The sequence below is a fragment of the Lissotriton helveticus genome, chromosome 11 (assembly GCF_964261635.1).
Source record: "Lissotriton helveticus chromosome 11, aLisHel1.1, whole genome shotgun sequence".
In the NCBI taxonomy this organism is placed as follows: domain Eukaryota; kingdom Metazoa; phylum Chordata; class Amphibia; order Caudata; family Salamandridae; genus Lissotriton; species Lissotriton helveticus.
This window is the reverse complement of record NC_136072.1, coordinates 4207818-4228816: the sequence shown is the minus strand read 5'-3', so window position 1 is coordinate 4228816 and position 20999 is coordinate 4207818. Positions and strand designations below refer to the sequence as shown.

General features: G+C 45.3%; 1 protein-coding gene across 1 annotated transcript in view; it reads right to left on the bottom strand.

Annotated features, from left to right (window-relative positions):
- LOC144791841 (putative cation-transporting ATPase 13A4) overlaps positions 1 to 20999 on the bottom strand; it is a 350880-nt gene that overhangs the window by 118546 nt on the left and 211335 nt on the right. Inside the window, exons 11-13 of the mRNA XM_078666620.1 lie at positions 13580 to 13737; positions 5676 to 5864; positions 411 to 472 (exon numbers count right to left, since the gene is read on the bottom strand). Coding sequence (XP_078522746.1) covers positions 411 to 472; positions 5676 to 5864; positions 13580 to 13737 — 409 coding nt within the window. The remainder of the gene's footprint in view (positions 1 to 410; positions 473 to 5675; positions 5865 to 13579; positions 13738 to 20999) is intronic.

Sequence of the window (20999 nt, the reverse complement as noted above, 5' to 3'; positions counted from 1 at the left end):
CCCTGCAAGGACCTTTCTCCACTCTGATGGTCAGGCAGTTCAACCTCCTCCCCTGCAAGGATCTTTCTCTACTCTGAAGGGCAGGCAGTTCAACCTCCTCCCCTGCAAGGACCTTTCTCTACTCTGAAGGGCAGGCAGTTTAACCTCCTCCCCTGCAAGGACCTTTCTCCACTCTAAAGGGCAGGCAGTTCAACCTCCTCCCCTGCAAGGATCTTTCTCCCCTCTGGTGGTCAGGCAGTTCAACCTCCTCCCCTGCAAGGACCTTTCTCCCCTCTGAAGGGCAGGCAGTTCAACCTCCTCCCCTGCAAGGACCTTTCTCCTCTCTTATAGTCAGGCAGTCCAACCTCCTCTCCTGTTAGGGCAGTTGTTCTCTACTCTGGACCATTAGACAATGCTGGTAAAAAACATACGTGTTTCCTCCGGAAGGAACGATTCCCCACAAGTCCAGGCCGTCTTCTGTGAGGGTTCCAGTCTAGAAAAATAAAAACAATGGGGTTAGTTCACTCATTCCCACTGTTATTAATAGGTTTATGCCCAAAAAAACATTAAAGACATTGTTAAGCGAACAGATAATCCATCACTTTTAGCATTCATCCATTAATATTAATAGCTAATGTTTTATAAACTGATGAACACCAGGGGATGGCTCATCTTAAGGACCCCGGATTTAAAAATAGTGAATTGAGACACCTGGAAATAAACTGAGCTGCCAAGGAGCCAGAATGTGGCCAGTTGGAGCCAAAACTCAGGCCTCTGGGTTACTTCACCGACACAAGACCCCTTCCAGAACACTAATATTTCCCCAAGAAGACCACTACATCTTGTCCATCCCTAGACCTCAAGCACCTGATATTTATGCACTGAATTAGTAATTTAATGTCATTAATGTTTTGGTAGTACCACCATGTTAGAAATGGGGGTCTGTAGTTGGCAGTGGTGCACCCTGTCCAAGCAGGGACCTCAATCCTAGTCAGGGTACCCAAATTATCCTGGATTCACCCTCTGGTAGCTTGGCACAGAGCAGGCTGGCTCAACTAGAAAGGTAGGGTGTAAAGTATTTGTGCAATAATTTATGCAACACCACAGTAAATACACCACAAAAGACCCAACCCCAGGCTAGAAAAACAGATTATATTCTGAGCAAGAATGCTTTGAAGTCGAGCCAAGTAGTCAGGTCCCGCGTCACCATCGAGCCATGAAGGGATGTTATCGGATCAACACTGCATCGCGGTCAAAGGGAATTGCATCAATTCCAATCCGAGCAAAGGTGAAATGCACGAATTTTGTAGAAAAACAGCTGCAGAACCCACTTTTGAGGCCCAGAACTAGAGAGAGCTCCCCAGCCAAGGGTAGGACTCACAGAAGGCAGAGTCCAGCAGCATCAGCAGAACTGCAAGAAGTCTTTTTGTGTCCCTAACACTTCAGAAGACAGGAGGCAAGCCCTTGGAGATCACCTGGAGGCAAGGCAGAGTCCAGCTGCCCTTCAGCAGGGTCAGAGAGTGGCAGGCATCAGAGTAGCAAGCAGAAAAGCAGACCTTCCAGAAGAGCAGTCAAGTTGAGTCCTTTTAGCAGCACAGCAGTTCTTCTGACAGAGGACCAGTTCAAGATCAAGAAGCGTCTGATCAGTGGGGTCAGGGACCCAATAGCCATACTCAAAATGCATTTGCAGTGGCGATGACATCAAAGGCTCTCCTCTGAAGTGCACACTGTTCCTTTCAGTGTCGTGTCTGTCAGGATAACATGGGGTGAAGGGGGGCGGGGGAGAATAAATGAGTGCTTTGGGAGTGGACAGGACACTACCTATTGAAATTTGTCAGACCCTCCCATTCCTCCCTGCCCAGAAAGACCCATCAGAATGCAGATGAGTGCTCACAATGCAGATGAGCCTCACCTTCTTATGTTTGTGGCGGCCTAGAGGGAATGCACAAAGTGTAGCGTTCACCCAACCCAGACGTGTATTGGAGACACAGAAGAGCTAAGTGCAGAGAAATGTCCACTCTCTAAAAGTGGCATTTCTATACCAGTAATGTTAAATCCAACGTCATCATGTAAAGAGGATTTATCAAGACCATTCCAAATGCATGAAACAAGAAAAAGCTACTCCTCTATGATCAAGAGATTCAGTGCAAAAGTGTGGTGAGGAATTCTCAATGTTAGGCTATGAGAGGGGTAGGCCATAGAGTAGTGAAAAACTAAATAGGCTGTTTGTCACTACCAGGACATGTAAAACTTAAAAGTACATGTGCTACCTTTTAGTTACATTGCACCCTGCCCTCTGGGTTACCAACGATCTTCTTTAGGGGTAATATATATGCAATAAAAGGGGAGTTTAAAGCTTAGCAAGTTGTTTTAAATGCCAAGTGGAAGTGGCAGTAAACTGGACACACAGGCCCTGCAATGGCAGGCCTGAGACAGGGTTGAAAGGCTACTGGTGTGGGTGGCACAACCAGTGCTGCAGGTCAACTAGTAGCATCTAATTTGCAGGCCCTGGGTACATGGTATACAACTGTACAATGAATGTACAGGCAATTTAAATATACCAAACATGTGTAAGTCAATTATATTATGTTTAAGGGAGAGAGCACATGCACTTTAGAACCAGTTAGCGGTGGTAAAGTGCTCAGAATCCTGAAACCAGCAGCGCAGACCTCTTGGTAATATTATTTTGAACATGCTCAGGAATTATTTTTTTTTAAAGTCACAAGTTGATAATAGAACATATTGACAAAAGGAACATGTGAACTAACTTACTGAGCAGACACAGGCAACAGCACCATCGATGGAAATCCTGAACTTATCATAGGAGACAAGGGTGAGGGTAACAGACCGTGATCATTACCTGATGGAAGTATAAAGGGGTAGGGTACCTCAGACGTTGAATCTCTCCATATTGGAGTAGACAAGTTTAAGTGTGCCACAGACCTCGGTCCTTACCTTATCGAAGCTTATAATGAGGGTGCCGCAGACCTCGGTCCTTACCTTATCGAAGCTTATGATGAGTGTGCCACAGACCTCGGTCCTTACCTTATCGAAGCTTATAATGAGGGTGCCGCAGACCTCGGTCCTTACCTTATCGAAGCCTATGATGAGGGTGCCACAGACCTCGGTCCTTACCTCATCGAAGCTTATAATGAGTGTGTCACAGAGCTCGGTCCTTACCTTATCGAAGCTTATGATGAGGGTGCCACAGACCTCGGTCCTTACCTTATCGAAGCTTATAATGAGGCTGCCACAGACCTCATCCTTACCTTATCGAAGCTTATGATGAGGGCCACAGACCTCGGTCCTTACCTTATCGAAGCTTATGATGAGTGTGTCACAGACCTCGGTCCTTACCTTATCGAAGCTTATGATGAGTGTGCCACAGACCTCGGTCCTTACCTTATCGAAGCTTATGATGAGTGTGTCACAGAGCTCGGTCCTTACCTTATCGAAGCTTATAATGAGGGTGCCACAGACCTCGGTCCTTACCTTATCGAAGCTTATAATGAGGGTGCCGCAGACCTCGGTCCTTACCTTATCGAAGCTTATGATGAGTGTGTCACAGAGCTTGGTCCTTACCTTATCGAAGCTTATGAGGGTGGCACATACTTTGATCTTTTCCATAATGATGCAGACAAGGTTGAGTGTGCCACAGACCTCAGCCCTTACCTTATCGAAGCTTATGATGAGTGTGTCACAGAGCTTGGTCCTTACCTTATCGAAGCTTATGATGAGTGTGTCACAGAGCTTGGTCCTTACCTTATCGAAGCTTATGATGAGGGTGTCACAGAGCTCGGTCCTTACCTTATCGAAGCTTATAATGAGGGTGCCACAGACCTCGGTCCTTACCTTATCGAAGCTTATAATGAGGGTGCCGCAGACCTCGGTCCTTACTTTATCAAAGCTTATGATGAGTGTGTCACAGAGCTTGGTCCTTACCTTATCGAAGCTTATGAGGGTGGCACATACTTTGATCTTTTCCATAATGATGCAGACAAGGTTGAGTGTGCCACAGACCTCAGCCCTTACCTTATCGAAGCTTATGAGTGTGTCACAGAGCTTGGTCCTTACCTTATCGAAGCTTATGATGAGGGTGTTACAGAGCTCGGTCCTTACCTTATCGAAGCTTATAATGAGGGTGCCGCAGACCTCGGTCCTTACCTTATCGAAGCTTATGATGAGTGTGTCACAGAGCTTGGTCCTTACCTTATCGAAGCTTATGATGAGGGTGCCACAGACCTCAGCCCTTACCTTATCGAAGCTTATGATGAGTGTGTCACAGAGTTCGGTCCTTACCTTATCGAAGCTTATGATGAGTGTGTCACAGACCTCGGTCCTTACCTTATCGAAGCTTATGATGAGTGTGTCACAGACCTCAGCCCTTACCTTATCGAAGCTTATGATGAGTGTGTCACAGAGTTCGGTCCTTACCTTATCGAAGCTTATGATGAGTGTGTCACAGAGCTCGGTCCTTACCTTATTGACGCTTATGATGAGGGTGCCACAGACCTCAGTCCTTGCCTTATCGAAGCTTATGATGAGGGTATCACAGAGCTCGGTCCTTACCTTATCGAGGCTTTTGAAGAGGGTGGCTCAGACCTCGGTTCCTTCCCTTATCGAAGCTTATGATGAGGGTGCCACAGACCTCATCCTTACCTTATCGAAGCTTATGATGAGGGCCACAGACCTCGGTCCTTACCTTATCGAAGCTTATGATGAGTGTGTCACAGACCTCGGTCCTTACCTTATCGAAGCTTATGATGAGTGTGCCACAGACCTCGGTCCTTACCTTATCGAAGCTTATGATGAGTGTGTCACAGAGCTCGGTCCTTACCTTATCGAAGCTTATAATGAGGGTGCCACAGACCTCGGTCCTTACATTATCGAAGCTTATAATGAGGGTGCCGCAGACCTCGGTCCTTACCTTATCGAAGCTTATGATGAGTGTGTCACAGAGCTTGGTCCTTACCTTATCGAAGCTTATGAGGGTGGCACAGACTTTGATCTTTTCCATAATGATGCAGACAAGGTTGAGTGTGCCACAGACCTCAGCCCTTACCTTATCGAAGCTTATGATGAGTGTGTCACAGAGCTTGGTCCTTACCTTATCGAAGCTTATGATGAGTGTGTCACAGAGCTTGGTCCTTACCTTATCGAAGCTTATGATGAGGGTGTTACAGAGCTCGGTCCTTACCTTATCGAAGCTTATAATGAGGGTGCCGCAGACCTCGGTCCTTACCTTATCGAAGCTTATGATGAGTGTGTCACAGAGCTTGGTCCTTACCTTATCGAAGCTTATGATGAGGGTGCCACAGACCTCAGCCCTTACCTTATCGAAGCTTATGATGAGTGTGTCACAGAGTTCGGTCCTTACCTTATCGAAGCTTATGATGAGTGTGTCACAGAGCTCGGTCCTTACCTTATTGACGCTTATGATGAGGGTGCCACAGACCTCAGTCCTTGCCTTATCGAAGCTTATGATGAGGGTATCACAGAGCTCGGTCCTTACCTTATCGAGGCTTTTGAAGAGGGTGGCTCAGACCTCGGTTCCTTCCCTTATCGACGCTTATGATGAGGGTGCCACAGACCTTGGTCCCTACCTTAATGAAGCTTATGATGAGGGTGGCACAGACTTTGATCCTTTCCATAATGATGCAGACAAGGTTGAGTGTGCCACAGACCTCGGTCCTTACCTTATCGAAACAGACGACATTGAGGGTGCCACAGACGTTGATCCGAGCTGGGCTGATGCAGAAGATGCCCTTCTTCGCCAGCCTTTTCTGGGCATAGATGATGCCCACAGTAAGAGCTGCAGGGAGAGCTGGGGGCACGGCGATCGTGATGACATCCAGTGCCTTCATTACCACCTCGCTGGCTGCTTCCTAGTGAAAAACGAAAGCAGAAAACCTATAAGAGCCCATATACAATATCCCAACATTAACTTTTCATAAGAACTGTTTTTTGTACCTGTACGTCTGATTCCCAAAAACTCTAACTAGGAATATCAAAAATTGACACCGAAAAGATCAGGCATTGGTTTGTGTACATTTCCAGCTGCCATTGAAGTCCAATTTCCTCCAAGAGTTTTTCTGGGGAGCTTGCCCCATATATACCCCCCTTGAATTACACCCCACTCCCCCTGGTTTTGAATGGGACTTTCTCAAGACCTCCAGTCATATCCAGGTGACAGTAATTTGTGGTTCTCTACTGCAATGTGAAGGTGACACTATCACCTTCACAATGCAGGAGAGGAGCACACATTAATATCACCTTCACAATGTAGGAGAGGAGCACACATTACTATCACCTTCACAATGTAGGAGAGGAGCACACATTAATATCACCTTCACAATGTAGGAGAGGAGCACACATTACTATCACCTTCACAATGTAGGAGAGGAGCACACATTAATATCACCTTCACAATGTAGGAGAGGAGCACACATTACTATCACCTTCACAATGTAGGAGAGGAGCACACATTAATATCACCTTCACAATGTAGGAGAGGAGCACACATTACTATCACCTTCACAATGTAGGAGAGGAGCACACATTACTATCACCTTCACAATGTAGGAGAGGAGCACACATTACTATCACCTTCACCATGTAGGAGAGGAGCACACATTAATATCACCTTCACAATGTAGGAGAGGAGCACACATTAATATCACCTTCACAATGTAGGAGAGGAGCACACATTAATATCACCTTCACAATGTAGGAGAGGAGCACACATTACTATCACCTTCACAATGTAGGAGAGGAGCACACATTAATATCACCTTCACAATGTAGGAGAGGAGCACACATTACTATCACCTTCACAATGTAGGAGAGGAGCACACATTAATATCACTAAGGGTGGGCATAATTTGCGTAAGGAGTTTACGATGGAACCAATCTCCGCACCCTCCACATAGCTCCGTTACGCGCCGCCCTCCACCCGCCACCCGCCCCCAGTATTAAAAAACTTTCAAAAGCATTATAAATGAGTTTTTAAATAACCTTACCTTATCAGCGGAGTCCCCGGGCTTCCATCCGTCTCCATCCCGTCTTCTTCTGGGAACTGCGAATGCGCGGGCGCTTCTTCTGGGAACTGCGCATGCACGGGTACCCGCCCATGCGCAGTTCCCAGAAAAAGATGCAACGGAGACGGATGGGAGCACGGGGACGCCGCTGATAAGGTAAGGTTATTTAAAATGTAATTTATATTGTTTTTTAAAGTGTTAATACCGTGGGCGGGAGGCCAACTCCATTCCGCCCGAGTGTGCGGAGATTTGCATGGTTTCTCCACTTAGATCGCGGAAGGCGGAAGGGGCACATTTCTGCACATTCCGTGGGTGGAACGGAGTTGTCCGCCCACCCCAACATTCACAGTGTAGGAGAGGACCACAGATTACGATCACCTTCATAGTACAGTTGAGGACCACAGATTACTATCACCTTCAAAGTACAGTTGAGGACCACAGATTACTATCACCTTCAAAGTACAGGTAAGGACCACACATTACTATCACCTGCACAGTACAGGTGAGGACCACACACTACTATCACCTTTACAGTACAGGTGAGGACCACACATTACTATCACCTTCACAGTACAGGTGAGGACCACACATTACTATCACCTTCACATTACAGGTGAGGACCACACACGACTATCACCTTCACAGTACAGGTGAGGACCACACACTACTATCACCTTCACAGTACAGGTGAGGACCACACATTATTATCACCTTCACATTACAGGTGAGGACCACACACGACTATCACCTTCACAGTACAGGTGAGGACCACACACTACTATCACCTGCACAGTACAGGTAAGGACCACACATTACTATCACCTGCACAGTACAGGTGAGGACCACACATTACTATCACCTGCACAGTACAGGTGAGGATCACACATTACTATCACCTTCACAGTACAGTTGAGGACCACAGATTACTATCACCTTCATAGTACATGTGAGGACCACAGATTACCATCACCTTCATAGTACAGGTGAGGACCACACACTACTATCACCTTCACAGTACAGTTGAGGACCACACATTACTATCACCTGCACAGTACAGGTGAGGACCACACATGACTATCACCTTCACAGTACAGGTGAGGACCACAGATTACTATCACCTTCACAGTACATGTGAGGACCACAGATTACTGTTACCTTCATAGTACAGTTGAGGACCACACATTACTATCACCTGCACGGTACAGGTGAGGACCACAGATTACTGTTACCTTCATAGTACAGTTGAGGACCACACATTACTATCACCTGCACGGTACAGGTGAGGACCACACACGACTATCACCTTCACAGTACAGGTGAGGACCACACATGACTATCACCTTAACAGTACAGGTGAGGACCACGGATTACTATCACCTGCACAGTACAGGTGAGGACCACACATTACTATCACCTGCACAGTACAGGTGAGGACCACACATTACTATCACCTGAACAGTACAGATGAGGACCACACATTACTATCACCTTCACAGTACAGGTGAGGACCAGAGATTACTATCACCTTCACAGTACAGTTGAGGACCACAGATAACTATCACCTTCATGGCACAGCTGAGGACCACACACTACTATCACCTTCACAGTACAGGTGAGGACCACACACTACTATCACCTTCACAGTACAGGTGAGGACCACACATTACTATCACCTTCACAGTACAGGTGAGGACCACACATTAGTATCACCTTCATAGCACAGGTGAGGACCACACACGACTATCACCTTCACAGTACAGGTGAGGACCACACACTACTATCACCTTCACAGTACAGGTGAGGACCACACATTACTATCACCTTCACAGTACAGGTGAGGACCACACATTACTATCACCTGCACAGTACAGGTGAGGACCACACATTACTATCACCTGCACAGTACAGGTGAGGACCACACACGACTATCACCTTCACAGTACAGGTGAGGACCACACACTACTATCACCTTCACAGTACAGGTGAGGACCACACATTACAGGTGGGGACCACACACTACTATCACCTTCACAGTACAGGTGAGGACCACACATGACTATCACCTTCACAGTACAGGTGAGGACCACACACTACTATCAACTTCACAGTACAGGTGAGGACCACACATTACTGTCATCTTCACAGTACAGGCGAGGACCACACATTACTATCACCTGCACAGTACAGGTGAGGACTGCACATTACTATCACCTGCACAGTACAGGTGAGGACCACACAATACTATCACCTGCACAGTACAGGTGAGGACCACACATTACAGGTGAGGACCACACATTACTATCACGTGCACAGTACAGGTGAGGACCACACATTACTATCACCTGCACAGTACAGTTGAGGACCACACATTACAGGTGAGGAACACACATTACTATCACCTGCACAGTACAGGTGAGGACCACACATTACTATCACCTTCACAGTACACGTGAGGACCACACACTACTATCACCTTCACAGTACAAGTGAGGACCACATATTACTATCACCTGCACAGTACAGGTGAGGGCCACACATTACTATCACCTGCACAGTACAGGTGAGGACCACACATTACTATCACCTGCACAGTACAGGTGAGGACCACACACTACTATCACCTTCACAGTACAGGTGAGGACCACACATTACTATCCCCTTCACAGTACAGGTGAGGACCACACACTACTATCACCTTCACAGTACAGGTGAGGACCACACATTACTATCACCTTCACAGTACAGGTGAGGACCACACATTACTATCACCTTCACAGTACAGGTGAGGACCACACATTACTATCACCTGCACAGTACAGTTGAGGACCACACATTACTATCACCTGCACAGTACAGGTGAGGACCACACATTACTATCACCTGCACAGTACAGGCGAGGACCACACATTACAGGTGAGGACCACACATTACTATCACCTGCACAGTGCAGGTGAGAACCACACATTACAGGTGGGGACCACACACTACTATCACCTTCACAGTACAGGTGAGGACCACACACTACTATCACCTTCACAGTACAGGTGAGGATCACACATTACAGGTGGGGACCACACACTACTATCACCTTCACAGCACAGGTGAGGACCACACACGACTATCACCTTCACAGTACAGGTGAGGACCACACATTACTATCACCTTCAAAGTACAGGTAAGGACCACACATTACTATCACCTGCACAGTACAGGTGAGGACCACACACTACTATCACCTTTACAGTACAGGTGAGGACCACACATTACTATCACCTTCACAGTACAGGTGAGGACCACACATTACTATCACCTTCACATTACAGGTGAGGACCACACACGACTATCACCTTCACAGTACAGGTGAGGACCACACACTACTATCACCTTCACAGTACAGGTGAGGACCACACATTATTATCACCTTCACATTACAGGTGAGGACCACACACGACTATCACCTTCACAGTACAGGTGAGGACCACACACTACTATCACCTGCACAGTACAGGTAAGGACCACACATTACTATCACCTGCACAGTACAGGTGAGGACCACACATTACTATCACCTGCACAGTACAGGTGAGGACCACAGATTACTATCACCTTCACAGTACAGTTGAGGACCACAGATTACTATCACCTTCATAGTACATGTGAGGACCACAGATTACCATCACCTTCATAGTACAGGTGAGGACCACACACTACTATCACCTTCACAGTACAGTTGAGGACCACACATTACTATCACCTGCACAGTACAGGTGAGGACCACACATTACTATCACCTTCACAGTACAGGTGAGGACCACACATTAGTATCACCTTCATAGCACAGGTGAGGACCACACACGACTATCACCTTCACAGTACATGTGAGGACCACACACTACTATCACCTTCACAGTACAGGTGAGGACCACACATTACTATCACCTTCACAGTACAGGTGAGGACCACACATTACTATCACCTGCACAGTACAGGTGAGGACCACACATTACTATCACCTGCACAGTACAGGTGAGGACCACACACGACTATCACCTTCACAGTACAGGTGAGGACCACACACTACTATCACCTTCACAGTACAGGTGAGGACCACACATTACAGGTGGGGACCACACACTACTATCACCTTCACAGTACAGGTGAGGACCACACATGACTATCACCTTCACAGTACAGGTGAGGACCACACACTACTATCAACTTCACAGTACAGGTGAGGACCACACATTACTATCATCTTCACAGTACAGGCGAGGACCACACATTACTATCACCTGCACAGTACAGGTGAGGACTGCACATTACTATCACCTGCACAGTACAGGTGAGGACCACACAATACTATCACCTGCACAGTACAGGTGAGGACCACACATTACAGGTGAGGACCACACATTACTATCACGTGCACAGTACAGGTGAGGACCACACATTACTATCACCTGCACAGTACAGTTGAGGACCACACATTACAGGTGAGGAACACACATTACTATCACCTGCACAGTACAGGTGAGGACCACACATTACTATCACCTTCACAGTACACGTGAGGACCACACACTACTATCACCTTCACAGTACAAGTGAGGACCACATATTACTATCACCTGCACAGTACAGGTGAGGGCCACACATTACTATCACCTGCACAGTACAGGTGAGGACCACACATTACTATCACCTGCACAGTACAGGTGAGGACCACACACTACTATCACCTTCACAGTACAGGTGAGGACCACACATTACTATCCCCTTCACAGTACAGGTGAGGACCACACACTACTATCACCTTCACAGTACAGGTGAGGACCACACATTACTATCACCTTCACAGTACAGGTGAGGACCACACATTACTATCACCTTCACAGTACAGGTGAGGACCACACATTACTATCACCTGCACAGTACAGTTGAGGACCACACATTACTATCACCTGCACAGTACAGGTGAGGACCACACATTACTATCACCTGCACAGTACAGGTGAGGACCACACATTACAGGTGAGGACCACACATTACTATCACCTGCACAGTGCAGGTGAGGACCACACATTACAGGTGGGGACCACACACTACTATCACCTTCACAGTACAGGTGAGGACCACACACTACTATCACCTTCACAGTACAGGTGAGGATCACACATTACAGGTGGGGACCACACACTACTATCACCTTCACAGCACAGGTGAGGACCACACACGACTATCACCTTCACAGTACAGGTGAGGACCACACATTACTATCACCTTCACAGTACAGGTGAGGACCACACATTACTATCACCTGCACAGTACAGGTGAGGACCACACAATACAGGTGGGGACCACACACTACTATCACCTTCACAGCACAGGTGAGGACCACACATTACTATCACCTTCACAGTACAGGTGAGGACCACACATTACTATCACCTTCACAGTACAGGTGAGGACCACACATTACAGGTGAGGACCACACACTACTATCACCTTCACGGTACAGGTGAGGACCACACACTACTATCACCTTCACAGTACAGGTGAGGACCACACATTACTAGGACCACACATTACTATCACCTTCACAGTACAGGTGAGGACCACACATTACAGGTGAGGACCACACACTACTATCACCTTCATGGTGTAGGCGAGGACCACAGATCACTATCATGTTCAGAGTATAGGTCAGGACCACACATTATCACCTTCACATGTAGGGTTGGGATTCACAACTTCATATTGTAGGTGAGGGGCTCATAACTAGTACCACCTTCACAGAGTGTGCGAAGGGCTCTCAACTACCAATACCGTCACAGAGTGGGCAAGGAACTCATTAATGGTTTCAGGTCAGGTGAGGGCTCAGTTTAATAACACCTAAACATGGCAGGTTTGGGGTTCATTTTAGTAACAATGCCACATGATAGGAGGAGTTTACTTCTAGAACACCTCCACATGGTCAGAGTAGGGCTCACAACAGTAGGACCTGCAGAGTGCTGAGGGGGTCTCAATAGTAACACCTTCAGATGACTGACTGAAGCCCTCGGAGGGAGTCTTCCCGGTCCAAGCAACGTAGACCTGAAGAGCAGGCAAGTTAGGAGGAGAACTCCAGCCACAGGCCTGTATCCCAGTACAACCCCTTAGTACTCTCAGCACACTTTGAACCAGGACCTTATAGCAAGAAACAAACAGAGAGAAGAAACCAAGCGTCACAGGGTGGAGAGGCAAGGGGAAACTACCACTGAAGATGCAACAGATGAAAAGACAGGTTGAATAAACCACACACTCACATCATTAACAACTTAAGGGTAGTTGAGGGTCTCAGAATAATAACACCTTCACGTGGTAGGTTTGGGGTTCACTTTATGAACAGATTCACATGGTAGGTGAGGAGCTCACAGTGGTAACACCGTCTTGGGGTCCCCAGAAGCCCTCACATTGTTTACATTGTCCGGGTAGCTGAGGGTCCCACTTTAGCAGTTGCTTGAGAGTGGTTACAGGGCTCATGCACCAAGGCTTTGTAGCGCTTTACAAGCCGCTGTACTTACTCCGCCTTGGGAGAAGACGATCACCGCGTAGACCATCCCGACGGCTGCTGCAGCGATGAGGCACAGGAGGAACCTCAGCGCGTCTCTGTAGAGCTTGAAGTTCATGGGTTTGGGGTACAGGATGGAGCGCACGAGGTCACCCTTCGCGGTGTTGAAACCTGCAGTCAAGGAACACACATTCAGAATAAAGGCGCTGATCCTGTAAGCACAATCAAAATGTTTATAACACGGTTACTGTCATTATTATTAGTGCAATGACATTTGTACAGCACGTTGTTCACCTCCGAAGTGGAGTTTTGCCGCCTGCCCCAAGAAACAGCACGGGACTTGGAAGAGCGCCCTTTTGAGGATTCTATGAAGAAGGTGATACCACAGTGCGGGACCCAGGACAACGAACGCCTGTATGCGCTTGGCCATGATTGATGGGGAAGGTGGCAGCACAGTGTGGGAGCCAGGACAACGAACGCCTGTATGCATTTCGCCATGATCCAAGAGGAATGCGGTTCCACAGTGTGGGAGCCAGGACAACGAACGCCTGTATGCGCTTCGCCATGATCCAAGGGGAATGCGGTTCCACAGTGTGGGAGCCAGAACAACGAACGCCTGTATGCACTTAGCCATGATCCATAGGGAAGGTGGCAGCACAGGTTGGTACCCAGGACAAAAAAACGCCTGTATGGGCTTGGCCATGATCCAAGGGGAAGGTGGATCCACAGTGCGGGAGCCAGGACAACGAATGCCTGTGTGCCTGCGTTTGACCATGTACCATGGGTAAAATGGCTCCACAGTGTGGGACCCAGGACAACGAAAGCCTGTATGCGCATGGCCATAATCCATGTGGAAGGTGGTTCCCTAGTGTGGGGGCCAGGACAACAAATGTCTGTATGCGCTTGTAAATGTAAATGTAAATGTATTGCGACTTATATAGCGCACGTATCACCCGAAGGTATCAAGGCGCTTGCTTAGGGAACCCGTCCTGGTATTCCCCTGTGAGATACCCCGGCAGGGTATCCACAAGGTGAAAGCCAGGCATCCCGCCGCGAGGGGCCGTAGTGGAGATTAAGCAAGCTATTGCCCAGAGTCGCAGAGTGTGACCCCGTGAGTCGAGTAGGCACCGGAGCGAGAATTGTCGAGTCCGTGGAATTTTTGAGCCCGAGACCCGCCGAGGCGGGGAATCGAACCCTGGTCCACGGCCGAGCTCAGCTTCCGGGTCTGCCGCCTCTAACCACTGAGCCACACTTCTCCATGCCATGATCTTTGGGAAACGCAGTGCCAGAGTATGGTAACCAGGACTACGACCGCCTGAATGTGCTTGGCCATGATACATGGGGAAGTTGGATTCCTACTGTGGTAGGGTGCAGAGACAGAATATCGAGTTGGAAATGTCAACATACAGAAATATCGAGTTGGAAATATCGTGACACAGAAATATCAACAGCAAGAATATCATGGTCAAGAATATCGACTTTAAGGTAAGAAATATAGTTTTTTTAAAATATCGAAGTCATTAATATTGTTTGCAAAAATATAGTTAAAATATCGATTTTTTATTTCGTGCTATGTATTTTAGCATGTATTTTAAATGTATGTGATCTATTTTTTACATAGGTATTACTTTTGTTTTGTAATATATGTGTTACATTTTTAGTAGTTATTAATTTTATTTTAAATACATTTTACGTTTCTTAGTTCTGTAGTGGGTTGTGGATTTATAGGAGAATAGGGTGGGAAGTAATTTAATTATAACAAATTAATTATTTTTTATTTATTAGTATTTAATTTAGATTTTATAGTGTTAATTGTAGGGAATGTAATAGTGAGTAATTATCAATTGTTATTAATTTGTAATTATGATAATTTTGTCATTTTATGGAGCGGGTTGTGGTTTATCGGGGAATAGGGTGGGAAGTATTTAATTATAAAACATTATTTTGTTTTTATTAATACTTATTTAATGTATAGTGTTAATTGTGGGAATTATTTATTGTTAATTATTTATTAATTGATTAATTATTAATTAATTTGTAATTATGTTAATTGAGTAAAAAATTAGGAGCAGGTGGTGGGGTTTGTCGGGGTAAAGGGTGGAAATTATTTATTTTTTATTTAATTAAAAATTATTTGTTAATCAAAATTTAAATAAGGCAATTGTGTAATTAATTTTAGATGAGAGTTGTGGGGTTTATAGTGGTAAAGGGTGGGAAGTAATTTCTTTTAAATTAATTAATTTGATTAATTGATATTAATTTATTTTAAAATTTGGGAAATTGTATAATGATTTTTAGGTGTAGTTTGTGGTATTTATTGGGGTAGAGGGTGGAAAGTAAATTATGTTTAGTTAATTAATAATTAGTTGGTCATTAATATTAATTCATCAATTGATAATTAGGGTAATTGTTTTTTGTGTGGGTTATGGTTTTATAGGGGTAACATTTGGGGAGTAAATTAATATTTATCTTTTTAAATTGTTTTTTTAATTAATAATATTTATGTTAATTATGGAGGTACTTTTTTTAAAAAATCGATGTCTGTTGTGAATTGTGTGGTGTTATAGGGTAGGAAATACAAAAGAGTACATTTATGTAACAACTAATGTTTTTGTTTATAAATAATTTCTATTGAAAAATAGTTATTTGTTTGTAAATTATTATTTTTTAATTTTTATTTCTAAGTATTTGTTATATCTATTTAACATTATGTTTCTATCTTTTTAAATTTCTTATATTGTTATACATGTGTTATTTTTGTGTTTTTTTAAATCTTTTGTATTGATAATTTGTTTGCTTTTAATTTTGGACTGACTCCAGTATGAATATTAATTTTTACTCCTTCTCTATCCAACACTTTCCCTACTCTTCCATTCACTGGAGTGGGAACAGTAATTTGTACCCCTCCGCTATCCAACACTTTCCCTACTGTTGCATTCACTGAAGTGGAAATTGAAGATTAAAGAATTTTAAATAGTTTAATGTTTTAATTTATAATGTGTTCTTTATTAGATTTTATGTTATAGGTGTACATATATATATATGACTTTTATCTATTTATAAAATTAAAAAATATACATATATTACATTTGATATGTGTATGTTAAAAAGTGTTAAATTACATGTATTTGTTATATTTGTTAAAATGTATATTAAATAAAAAAAATAAAGTTAATTTAATTTAAAATATGTATTATTTTTTAAATATATTAAAATCGATATTTTGTACAACTATATTTATTACATCGCTATTTTTTCTCTTTATATTTTTGTACTTACAATTAATTATAAATATAGGATGTCGATATTTTTAGAATCTATATTTATAATTCGATATTTATGTATGGGGACATTTTGGGGAGTCGATAATCTATCAGTGAACCATGTGGGAGCCAGGACATTGAATGCCTGTATGCGCTTGGCCATGATCCATGGTGAAGGGGGTTCCACAGTGCGAGAGCCAGGACAACGAACGCCTGGATGCGATTGGCCATGGTACGTTTGGAAGGCAGTTCCAGAGTTTGGGAGCCAGGACAAAGAATGCCTGTATGTCCTCCTCTTAGACTGGGTGCCAGGATTACCGCCTCCATTTCTAGAGCATCAGCTCTTGCCTCCTGTGTACCAGGGGGATGGAGACAGGTTGAGTAAGCGATGCCTCAGTGCTTTACTTCTCTTTCCTTCCCTGCTTGATATCTGATGGATGCTATTGTAACCGAAGGAGCAGGGGCTTTGGTGGTTTACTAACAGACATGTCCGGGGCTGTTGTGGGGCCAGGGTCAAGACCTCAACCAGGGCCCAGCATAGCAGGAACACCTGTTTCAAAAGCTCTTCTAGGGAAAGAGAAAACATGGCCGCTCTAGCCTCGGGCGCCATCTAGTGGTAATAGCTCTGGTAGCCGCCTCATCATAAACAGGGTAACTTGCTTGTAAATCTATAAATAGATTTTGGAAAATAAATATGGGACCCGAAGAATTGTGGGCCTTGGGGTATTGTGCTCTCTGCTGCCACCTTCCGACAGCCCTGGGAATAGTGTGTGACTGACTTTATCCAAACCTAGCGTCTGCCTAAACACCTGTTGGTCCCTTAGCGCTTGGACGCCCCCGGGCATCAACCGCGCTCTATAAATCCACTTACAATTACAATTACAATTACAATTACAACCTTTTTTTGCATAAGTGAACTGAATTATACATAATTCCGTGAGGCGCGTAATCCAGCATGTATAGAGCTATTTTCTTAGCGTAAAATAAACCTTTTGTGTCAAAAATGCCCCCCAGGGTGCATTTTGTGCTAAGAAAATAACACTAAGAGCAACAGAACCCAAAAAGCCGCGCGCACTCTCAGGTTCATGTTCACTCAAACCTGTAATTCAAAAGGTAAAGCTGCAAGGCCCAGGGTTCTTACAGTCACTATACGAACAAGCATTGGCGTAGCCAATAGGTCTAGCTTTTGGGACCTTATAAGTGTTTAGCCATTCAACAGTTGATGTTGTAGCACCAAGGATATTGTGCTGCATAACTTAATACTTATAAGGTCTCAAAAGCGAGACCTATTGGCTATGCCAATGCTTGTTTTTTCTGTAATTCCTAACTAATCAAACATTTAACAAATAAAAATTCATTATTTAAAGAATGGAAATATGCTATAATTCATCTGTATATTTAATAAATGGGAATATGCTATAATTGATCTGTTTATTTAATGAATGGGAGTATGCTATAATTCATCTGTATATTTAATGAATAGGAGTGTGCTACAATTCATCTGTATATTTAATGAATGGAAATATGCTATAATTCATCTGTATATAGTTCGTTTCAGAGTATTACATCATATGATTCATGTTTAAATCTAGACATTAGAATGGAAATAAAAAAAGCCTCTGCTATTAGGATATGCCTGTCTACAATGAATATTGTCTTCGACCTAGAAAAAATATGCACTGGTGTTGCACCTGTCATGTTTTTATCATGTCAATCATAAACGTTGCTGCCTTAACTACTTGAGGAATTAAGGCATTAGTATGTCTCCACAGGGTTCATAAATGGAGGCGGTCATATATTACAGCATTCATTTTACACCTTTTATATTATTTTCTCATTTCTTCTGCAGCACTGGTACACAGCGTTTCACAAAACCATGACATGAATACAACAGTGTGTGGCAGCTTACAATTCACACACTAATGTAGCCTCTTGTGCCCGTGTATAGCCAGCGTGTGCACTGCAGGAACACTTCACTCACAGGCCACTGTGACTCACATCAGAGCCCGGTGCTTGGTGTGAGTCCAGACCCCCGCTGACTCAGAAGCCAGGGCAGATGTTGGGCAAGCATTATTCAGCAGCCTTCACCTGCGGACATGTCTCCTTCAATGACTGTTATAAATAGTTTTCCGTTGGATTTCCCTTTAGTGGAAGACCAAAGGAAGTCTCTCCCACCACACAACTGTAATTCCGTTCCAGGAAGTGTTTCGTCACACTATGAGATTATATCTGGTCTGGCCACACTCAAACAAGCGCACGCGCACCTCGCACGGCAGCAGTGGGAAGGGAGAGAGGAGGTGGCCTGCGCGATTCTCTTGCAGGAGCAAGGCATGATAAATGATAACATATGGTGCCAGCGGCTTGCTCCCACAAGGGAATTGCCAAACATGCACACGTTGCCATTAAAGGCAATGGAATGCGTGCACGTTTTAGGGCGAAAAAGTGAACCGATGGCTAAAGGTCTCTTTCCTAAACAGCACATGCGCGCTGTGTAGGCGAGACCTAAAAAGTGGCACACACCTGGCACACACTCAGTGTGACAATGCTAGACGAAGACACACAGAAGGCCCACACTCTATGTGGCACTGGTGGATAAAGACACACTGGCCCCACCATCACTGGGGCGCTGGCGGATGAACACACACCGGGCCCACATTCACTGGGACACTGCCAGACGAAGACACACAGAAGGTCCCCATTCACTGGGACACTGGTAGATGAAGACACGCACAGCAGGCCCACAGTCACTGGAACACTTGTAGGTGAAGACACACACCAAGCACAACCTCACTTGGACTCTGCTGGGTGAAGACACACAAACTCCACACTTACTGGGCCACTGGTGAATGAAGACACACAAAGAAGGCCCACACTCTATGGGGTGCTGGTGAATGAAGACAAATGGAACGTCCACATTCACTGGGACACTGGTGAATGAAGACACACAAAGTCCACACTCAATGGGACACTTGTAGATGAAGACACACAAAAGGTCCAAACTCACTGGGACACTGGTGGATGAAAACACACAAAGTCCTCACTCACTGGGACACTGGTGGATGAAGACACACAAAGTCTACACTCACTGGGACACTGGTGGATGAAGACACACAAAGTCCACACTCACTGGGACACTGGTGGATGAAGACACACAAAGTCCACACTCACTGGGACACTGGTGGATGAAGACACACAAAAGGTGCACACTCACTGGGACACTTGTAGATGAAGACACACAAAAGGTCCAAACTCACTGGGACACTGGTGGATGAAGACACACAAAGTCCTCACTCACTGGGACACTGGTGGATGAAGACACACAAAAGGTGCACACTCACTGGGACACTGGTGGATGAAGACACACAAAGTCCACACTCACTGGGACACTGGTGGATGAAGACACAGAAAGTCCTCACTCACTGGGACACTGGTGGATGAAGACACACAAAGTCCACACTCACTGGGACACTGGTGAATGAAGACACACAAAGTCCACACTCACTGGGGCACTGGTGGATGAAGACACACTAAAGGTCCACACTCACTGGGACACTGGTGGATGAAGACACACAAAAGGTGCACACTCACTGGAGTACTGGTGGATGAAGACACACACAGTCCACACTCACTGGGACACTGGTAGATGAAGACACACAAAGTCCTCACTCACTGGGACACTGGTGGATGAAGACACACAGAAGGACCACACTCACTGGGACACTGGTGGGTGAAGACACACAATGGTCCCACACTCACTGGGACACTGGTGGATGAAGACACACAATGGTCCCACACTCACTGGGACACTGGTGGATGAAGACACACAGAAGGGCCACGCTCAATGGGACACTGGTGGATGAAGACACACACAGTCCACACTCACTGGGGCACTGGTGGATGAAGACACACAACGTCCACACTCACTGGGACACTGGTGGATGAAGAGACACAATGTCCACACTCACTGGGACACTGGTGGATGAAGACACACAAAGTACACACACACTGGTACATTGGTGGATGAAGACACACAAAGTACACACTCACTGGGTCACTGGTGGATGGAGAGACACAAAGTCCAGACTGACTGGGACACTGGTGAATGAAGACACACAAAGTCCACACTCACTGGGACACTGGTGGATGAAGACACACAGAAGGACCACACTC